The sequence below is a fragment of the Parus major genome, chromosome Z, assembly GCF_001522545.3.
Source record: "Parus major isolate Abel chromosome Z, Parus_major1.1, whole genome shotgun sequence".
Classification (NCBI taxonomy): Eukaryota; Metazoa; Chordata; class Aves; order Passeriformes; family Paridae; genus Parus; species Parus major.
Window position 1 is genome coordinate 26,964,481 of NC_031799.1, and position 9,636 is coordinate 26,974,116.

The window sequence follows — 9,636 nt, forward strand, 5'->3', positions numbered from 1 at the left end:
TTTATGCAAGTGCAGGAAAAGAATTACGACAGTGGAAGTAGAAATTTGTGAAAGGAGAGAAAACAGATGGACATCACTCTGTTTCCTTGTTCTTGTTTCCTTGTTGTTTGTTTCCTTTCATGGAATACGTTTCTTTTGCAACTGTTATCCTTGGTCCTGCACTTTTTCTCTCAGGGAAATGTTGTGACATTTCACATCACCTTAATGCTTAGTACGATGAGCACTGAACAAAAACTACACTATACCTGAACAGATACGTATACTAGGAAACACAGAGAATAATATGGACTTGTTTTTAATTCCCAAGTGTTTCCATTTGTGACCTAGGGAAATTTTGGCAGTGTTGAGATGTGCCGGTATGACCCACTGCAGGATAATACTGGGGAAGTGGTTGCTGTGAAAAAGCTGCAACACAGCACAGAAGAGCACCTTAGGGACTTTGAAAGAGAAATTGAAATACTAAAATCTCTGCAGCATGATAACATCGTTAAATACAAAGGAGTATGCTACAGTGCAGGTATGTGCTATATTGAATACACCTAAATATGCACACTGGGAAATTCAGAGAGGTAAGTGTTTATGACACTGACTTGTCCTATGTTTACCAGGACCGAGAGAGTACAAAACAAAAGAAGTTGTTTCGAAAGATAGTAACATTGGTAACAAGTTAATGTCACTTGCCATACTGAGTTTCGTCTTGGCAGCAGTTTCTACTTTGTTTTAGCATTAGTAGCTGAAGTATTGATGAGATAATGTTGATTAGTGATATATTATTTTTTTAAGCATATCTACATTGTGATTGAGTTTCAGTAAGTGGCATTTTCTGAGGAAATACAATTAATATATGAAAAATTGCATAGTGATCTACAGATCATAAATTAATACTTTTTTAGTAAGTCCATTTTGTATTACTGCTACTGATAGATGTTTTCAAATACTTACATTTAAAAGCTTGTTTTTGGAAAATTACAGAAAAAAAATTATTTGTATTTTTTGTTATTTCTTTAAAAGGACGTAGGAATCTAAGATTAATCATGGAATACTTACCATACGGAAGTTTACGAGATTATCTGCAGAAACACAAGGAGAGGCTGGACCACAAGAAGCTTTTGCTTTATGCATCTCAGATATGTAAGGTAGGACATCTCAAATTATAGAAATCTTTCAATGAAGTTTTGTCTCCTTTTTTCATCCCATTTGTCTCAGACCAACAATAACTGGTTGTTTTGGTTTATTTTCTATAATGCTAACATTACATAACCCTAAGAAAAAGTAGCAACATATTCATGTACTTAAGAGCTGTAAAAACTTCTGGGTATCTTAAAATGGAATGCTGAGACTGGCCTATCTGCTAGCTGAGGGAGAATATACTCTCTTTTCTCCCTAAGGTGACCTGACATAAAATATTGTAGAGTTAATGTACTCACTTGGGCAATCTGTTCATGACATTCTATGATGGAATTTTCAGAAATCTGACATTCAGCTATAAAAACACCACAACAACATGTGTATGTTAAAACAATTTACTTTAAACTGTAAGCAAGAGCAAGGATACATGATTTCTTTATGCAGAATTAGAGGCCTTAGAAGTACCTAAACATGAAATAAATTATTTGGTACCAAATAGAATTCATAAAATCCTGAAAAGAGGTACAAATATCTGATTTTTCTTGTGATATCTCATTTTCCTTTCCTTATGCCTTCTCTAGTTTTGTTCTGTAATTATACTTTATATATAATAGACCATAGACACCTGAGATTTCATTGCATATTTAGGTATTTTGGAAAAGAAAAAAAAAACGGAGATGAGGGGAAGAGAGACAAAAATTAAAAATATAAACACACCCCCTTAAGGCATGTACCAGAAATATTTTTAAATTTCTTTTCCCAATACGTACATCAAATACATGGAAACAGTAGGTTACATAAGATTACATAATCACAGAATCAACTAGGCTGGAAAAGACATTTGAGATCATTGAGCCCAACCTTTGAATGAACACTGTCTTGTCAATTAGACCATGGCACTGAGCGCCGCATCCAGTCTTTCCTTAAACACTTTCATGGATAGTGACTTCCCCCTATCCCTGGACAGCCCATTCCAATGCCCAATCACCCTTTCTGTGAACAACTTCTTCTTAATGTCCAAACTAAACCTCCCCTGGGGAAGCTTGGGACTGTGTCCACTGGTCCTATTGCTCAAACCTCATCTGGCTACAACCTCCTTTTAGGGATTTGTAGAGAGTGATGAGGTCCCACATTACCCTCCCCTACACCAGCTCCATTGCCCTTCTCTGGATATGCTCCAGCACCAAAGTGTTCTTCCTAAATTGAGGGGCCCAAAACTGAACACAGGATTTGAGGTGCAGCCTCCCCAGCAATGAGTACAGGGGACAATCCCTGCCCTGCTCCTGCTGGCCACACTATTGCTGGCACAGGCCAGGATGCCATTGGCCTCCTTGGCCACATGAGCACTGCTGGCTCCTGTTCAGCTGCTGTCACCAGCACCCCCAGGGCCTTTTCCTCTGGGCAGCTTTCCAGCCACTCTGCCCCAGCCTGTAGCACTGCCTGGGGCTGTTGTGGCCCAAGGGCAGGACCTGGCACTATGAAGTCTTGTTAAACCTCACAGTGCTGGGTTTGGTCCATCTATCCAGCCTGTCCAGGTAACTCTGCAGAGCCCTACTGTGCTCCAGCAGATCAACATTCCCACCCTACCTGGTGTTGTTCATGAAATTACTGAGGGTATATTCATCCAGATCATCAGTGAAGGCATTAGACCGAACTGGGCCCAACACAGATCCCTGGGGGACACCACTAGTGAGCAGCTCCCAGCTGGGTGCAGCACCATTCATCACTCTCTGGGCCTGCTCTCCAGCCTGTTCTTAACCCAGGGAAAGGTGCACCTGTCCAAGCTGTGGGCTGCCAGCTTTTCCAGGAGACTGCTGTGGGAGATGGTGTCAGTGGCCTTGCTGAAGTCCAAACAGACATCCACAGCTTTCCCAAATCTACCAGGTGGTCATGAAAGGAGATCAGGTTTACCAGGCAGGACCTGCCTCTCCTCAATCTGTGCTGGCTGGGTCTGAGTCTTTGCCATACTGTAGGTGTTGGGTGATGGCACTCAAGATGATCTGATCCACAACCTTGCCAGGCACCAAGCTGAGGCGTACTGGCCTGTAGTTTCCCAGGCTCCTTCTGGCCCTTTTTGTGATGTGTGTCACACTGGACAGCTTTCAGTCATCTGGGATGTCCCCAATGAGCTAGGACTGATGTCAGATGATGTAGAGTGGCTTGGCAAGCTCTTCTGTCAGTTTCCTCATCATGCTAGGATGGATGAGGGTATTTTTTAGGGTATGTTGCCCACAGACATTTTTTTATCTGACAATCATGCCCTGCCGCATTAAGATCTTAAGACTTAGCTTCTTCAATATCAACAGAAAGGGTCCAACAAGAATCAAGAGAGAGTCTCTGCCAGAGCCAAAATCTTCTCCTGACATTCAAACTTTCTGATAATGAAAAGAGCTTGCTTGTTCCCTACTTGAAACTGAACTAACCTTTTAGCTGCTGAACCTCTTGCATGTACAAGGAATGCTGCACCCTTAACAGCTTATCTCACCTATTCATGTGCTTTACTGAAGAACAGCAATGTTGGTAGTCTTTAGGAGAAGCTCCTTGGGCCTGTGGAATGTGGAAAAACAAAAAATGTTAGCAAGTCTATGGCAAGTGTCAGTTTTTTTGCAGAGAGAGAGGATTGAAACCACTTCAGAGGGTTGAAGAGCTCTCTGATCTGTGTCTCCAAAACAACAAGTTATTCTCCAGTTACAGGCATAAGAAATTATCTCATACTTACTTCTGCAACAAAATTACTGTTGTTATGCTGGCAAGTCACTATAAATAATCTTTGCTCAAGCAGAGATCTAGAAGAGTCTTAACACTCAGCACCATTTATAAGGGTGGTGACTTTCATAGAAGTAAGATGCAACATGGATTTTTGAACACAAAAAAGATGCAGACACTTAGCTGTTTTATTCTGTGTCCATCTCAGCCTGTGACCTCAAGCTGCTGGCCTTGTGCACTCTCATAAGCAGCTGTGAAGCATGTAGAAGTCTTCAGGCTTTCATTCAAAGCCTGGTGAAACAACAGTGGCAATGTGTCTCAGGACCCTGGTCCTGAGGTATCCATCGGGAGGACTGGAATGTGGATTTTGGCCTCTTGGTGGCTGTGCAAATATAATAGAAATCTTTGGGAAATTCAGAAACTACAAAGAAAAAAAAACCTTAGTGTGTGTGTACATACACATATATGAAAGAACTTCCGAACTATGACAGGTCTTCAGGATGATGAGAAATCAAAATAGTAGATAAGGTGATTCCTTCCTAAGTACCAAGCACCAGCCAAGAGGAAGGGAGCTGGATGCATCCTGGAGATACTGAAGTGCAAAAATATCCTGCTTTGATAATAGCAAACCATAAGGATGAACAGAATGAAAATGTGGGAAATCTGCATAGAACTTGCTCTTAAAGAAATGTCTTCACTTCTAAGGAAAGCAAAATCTAAGAGTTACAGTGTATGTGCCTTGCTCTGGAGAGTTGTTGCTGTATGGTCTGCGAAGTAGAGGTTGTATCGATTGCTGTAAGATTTCACTCTAATCTGTGGCATTCTGTTACTCCAAAACAATTATAAACATAGTGATTACCTGATACTGTGAAAATGGAACCTGAATGCTTTTTCTTCATTTAGCTGATCACGTTACACTTTTCAGCTGGTTTTGCTTTTCTTGCAATGTTTGCTCTTTTAGCATCTCACATCTCTTCCTTCTGCTGCACATTTCTGTCAGTCTGTAATCTTGGGAGGTTTTGATCAAAAACCTTTCTACCTCTGCCTTGCTGCTCTCCTCAGAAGTGTATGACAGAAATTAAGGTGCACCCATTACCTGAGGGTTAAGATGACTGTGTTTGGTTGTTTAATTTGTTTCGGTTCCTTGCTACTATACTGGAAAAGGGTTTACCTTCCCTTAATGTTCAAAGTGTTTCAGGTGTCCTTGCTGGACACCTGAAAGTTTTAAAGACAGAAACATTTTAAGTCACATTTAAACTCTATTGTTAGACTAGTGCCACAGGACTATGATATCTTAGAATTTGCATGATTTCAGTGAAAGATCTGTCTTAGGTGTTTTCTAGGCTAACAGAAAAGTTACTGTAATCAAACTTTAGGTCTGTTTTCAGAATAGACCATCGTAGTAAGAAAAAGCTTCTAGCATTTTCATAGGCTAGTTGTACCAGAAACACAGAAGCCCTACCTTGAAGAAGTTAGGTTTGGCATTTATGGCAGTGAATAAGCTGGCAATGAGGAATGGGGCATTTTTGAGCAGTTTTAGAATGATCTGTGAGAGAGCAGCAATGCCACCCAATGGTACTGAGAGGTACTAGACTCTGAGAGAAAGATAGCCAAACTCTGAGGTCTCTCACATTAAAAAAAAAAAAAAAAAAAAAAAAAAAAAAAATTTAAAAATTAGATGGAGAGAGAAATAAGCCTTTTGGCATGTATAGTATAATGTTACTTTTCAGAACTTTTGTGATCACCAACACTAGTAGTGTAATTTAACTTTCCCATTGGGAAAAGGAGGGGTGATATGCTTTCTTATAAAACCATGAAACTGACAACTTGCTTTGTGATTCCTTTCACATGCTTTGTGATTCCTTTCACATATGAACTGGGCATCTCTTGACAGTGTGCCACATCACTTTCAGTCCTCCATTTATTGCTGTCTAAGCAAGACCTTCTTGTCTTAGTAGTGCCACTACAAACACTGGCTTCTTCCAAATTTCATTGTTAGTGAAAGTAATTAGGTGCATTGGTAAGAGGGGACCAGCAGCAGCAAAAGACAGCATGGCTTCAAACCGGTGTTTTGTTACAGCAGTCTGTGGAAATATAACAATAAGCAGAACTGTTTTGGTGAATAATGGTCCATACAAAAGAGAAACAAGGTACACAGTTGGGAATACAGTAAATAATTGTCAAATTCAAGGAATCATAACACAAAATTTCATGGAAGCAATTGGAAAGCAGATGCAGAAAATGAAGAAAAAAGTGTAAATTAAACAAATAGGTTGGACAAACTTCTCATGTGCTCTGGATTTCATAGCGTAGCCCAAATCTTTTCCTTCTACATATCACCAGCCAACTGCATTTGGGGACAGAAAGGAGCCAGTAGTGCTTACCCAGCAACATAATCAAAAAATACTTGGCTCTGACAGGTTCTCAGTCTCTCCAGTTTAGGGAAGTCTCTGAACTTGGAAAAATTAACTCCTCAGAGAAGACAAACCTGGTTTTGTTTTTAACTTTCAGGTTAATTCATCCTCTTAAGGAAAGTGCAGCTATGTAATGCTAAAAATAAGTCATTTCCTGTTCTGTTTGTAACCTCTACAACCTAGGGCATGGAGTATCTGGGTACAAAAAGATATGTTCACCGGGATTTAGCAACAAGAAATATCTTGGTGGAGAATGAGAACAGAGTGAAAATTGGAGATTTTGGATTGACAAAAGTCTTGCCACAAGACAAAGAATACTACAAAGTGAAAGAACCTGGTGAAAGTCCTATATTTTGGTAAGTCTTCTTTTGGTATGTGAAATCATGGCATGTTTTCAGTTTTTGCCATTTCAGCCAATTTATTTTGCGTGTTGTGGAATTCTTACTTGCAAGCTCCACATCAGCTTTCCAGCAATGTGAAAGTTACATGCATGTATTTCACTTTACAGAGTAGCATCTAGGACTTTTCAACCCATGTAAAAAAAAAAAAAACCACAGAAAAATACCCAAAACAAAAACCCCCAAAAATATTTATTTGAAGAAAATAGCGACCAACAGAGAACATATTCAGAAATAAAGGAAGTCTAAAATAGCCCATTAGCCTGGATGCTTTCAAACTTTTAGGCCTTCTAGTTCTCTAACACTGGTATTTCATGTCTTCCTGTTGGGATCTGCTGGATATACTCCAAGAGAAAATGCCATTCTATACATGCAATTTTAGTCTGTTTCTTAATTCTGACTCAGGCACTGTTTACCTAAAGAATAAATGATACAAAAAGGCGTCTTAGTAGATGTTATTGGAGATGTACAGTATAGTTCCAGAAGTGCCTGCAACACAGTTCAAGGCTCTCTGAAAGTGATGGAATATAAAATTGTCCTTCTTTCCAGGTTCACATCAAATTATTGGTTACTTGCACTACAAATAAAAAATATATCTACAACCTTGTTGGGGAAAAAAAAAATCAAACTTGGTTATAGTTATCACTATGAACAAACTGAGTTTCTTTAAGGTGGATTTGGTTTTCAAAACTGATTTATTATTATTAAGGGAGTTATTATATTTGTTATTCAATTATAATTGAAGGTACTAAAAGGAAATGAGAACATGCTTATATCAATGAATGAAGAACATTTATGAAAAAGAAATCTCTCTTACTAAAGCAAATGTTTGCAAAATCAAAATTAGATGTGTTGCAGGGAGAAATTTTCCTTGTACTGTGTGTTGTAGGTACGCTCCAGAATCGCTGACAGAAAGCAAATTTTCTGTGGCCTCAGATGTGTGGAGCTTTGGTGTGGTCTTGTATGAGCTCTTCACCTATATTGACAAAAGCAAAAGCCCACCAGCTGTAAGTATATTGTTAATGAATCTCAGAGAATTTGTTTATTTAAATTTTCTAGATTGTTGTGTGCCTCAATAGGTTGATGTTTACTGATCCTTTTCTGGAGATACCTTAGTGTTTGGGAGACAGCATCCTGTCTTGAAGCAGTAACTAAAAGGTACTGGTATCAAGCCATAAGAGGGAAAGAAGATCTGAAAATTATTTCATAGTCTGTGCATATCTTATCCATTCTGTTACTTCTGATTGAAAAATATTTTAAAGTCTCTTACTATACGTAGTTCTTTCCCATTCTTCATGGAGTGTTATCCCAGATGCAACAATTCTATTGCATGACCTTTATTTTTAATGTTCCAAATTCAAGGTTGAGCCAAACTCATACATATAGATTAAAGAATTTTAAATAAGGAACTTTAAAGGAATTTTATATTTGCAGAACCCAAGTTAGTAAGTTAGTGAAGTTCAAGCAAGAAAATAGTGCCTTTTTGCAGACTGTTGACAGGTGTCTTTAAAGACAAGCTTACAGTGGGTGAAGAAAGATACTATTATCCTCCAATTGAAAATAAGATACATGCTTTTATTTTCACCTAGCAGTATCCATGGGCATAACAGAGAGTTGAGGCTTCTGTATTTACTGGAGCTGGCCTCACGCTTCACCAGAGTGTCAGTCCTGGCAAATGTGGTTTTAAGGGTTGAATAGTAGTAATAGGCACAAATGCCCTTGGAGGATAACGCTGCACTGGCCTCAGTGGACCTCTTACTAATTCCATACAATGAGCTATCAGAGGTATTAAGGAAGAACTTAGGACAGCTCTTCCAGCCTAAGAATGTAAATGTTGCAGACACCTAGAGATCTTCAGAAAGATTATGAAATGAAAAGTGATAGAGTAAGTTATGAGGAACAGGAGGACTATTCTTTCAATGAATTGATTCTCCCTGTGCATTCATCATTTTATGAGGTTGGATATCCTATTAATATGTATCAAGAAAAGGTAATTTGGTAAATTTAACCAAAGTGATCTGTTCAACTCTCATGCTCTTCATAATTATACATTGTTTTCACAACTTGGCCATTTGCACATTCAACCAACGGATGTTTCACACTTTCATGTCAAGGATCATTAAAGAAATTTTATAGCATTGTAAGAGAAAAATGTCCTTTATGTTGTGCTTAGAAATTTATTTCAGTTAATGGCACATCCTCATTTACTTCTGGTGGTCTGGTATTCTGAGTGAGGTTTTAATCTGTTTTTTTGCTTATTTTGGTCTTTTGGACAGTAGTGTTTATCTAAGCCATTTTTGCTGGCTTTAATAACACTAATTTTTCTTCTGTGTAGTTACTGATTAGTCCTGCTAGCCATTTTTTATACATCAGCATGATAATATCTGTTCAGCCTTTTTCAAAACATTAAGTTATTTTAATGTTTCAGAGAGGTCTTTAGAATCAGCTGTGAGTTTCATCCTTTTAAAACTAATTAATCACAGAAACATAGAATATAAGGAAGGGACCTTAGCGATCACCTAGTGCCAATCCCCTGCCATGGGGGCACCTCCCACTAGACCATTGGGTCTGTCCCTGTCTAGCCTGGCCTTGAACACCCTCAGGGATGGGGCAGCCACAGCTTCTCTGGGCAGCCTGCTCCAGTGTCCACCCCTCACAGTAAAGAATTTCTTCCTAATTTCCAACCTTTGTTCCTCCCCTTTCATTTTGTATCCATTACTCCTTTTCCTATCACTGCAGTTCCCTATGAAGAGTCCCCCTTCAGATGTTGGAAGTTGCTGTGAGGTCTCCACACAACCTTCTCCAGGCAGAACAAACCCAAATTCCTCAGTCTGTCTTCATAAGGAAAGTGCTCCAGCCCTCTTATCAACCTCATGCCCTTCTCTGGGCTTGCTCCAACAGGTTCATGTTCCTCCTGTGCTGGGACCCCAGAGCTGATGCAGCACTGCAGTGGGGTCTCAGCAGAGCAGAGGGGCAGAATCCCCTCCCTG

The 9,636-nt window shown here is 39.3% G+C and overlaps 1 protein-coding gene across 15 annotated transcripts in view; it reads left to right on the top strand.

Annotated features, from left to right (window-relative positions):
* Positions 1-9,636, top strand: part of JAK2 (Janus kinase 2) — an 85,945-nt gene that overhangs the window by 68,164 nt on the left and 8,145 nt on the right. For 13 of the 15 annotated variants that reach the window (XR_004500410.1, XR_004500412.1, XM_015652596.3 and 10 more), the window contains 4 exons: positions 328-517; positions 1,012-1,136; positions 6,432-6,604; positions 7,536-7,653. Coding sequence is in view for 12 of the 15 variants with exons in the window: in XM_015652596.3 (XP_015508082.1) it covers positions 328-517; positions 1,012-1,136; positions 6,432-6,604; positions 7,536-7,653 (606 nt within the window). In the remaining 3 variants the exon portion in view is untranslated. Of the gene's footprint in view, positions 1-327; positions 518-1,011; positions 1,137-6,431; positions 6,605-7,504; positions 7,654-9,636 lie in introns of those variants that run through there. The other 2 variants (XM_033520333.1, XR_004500413.1) reach the window with 2 other exon arrangements.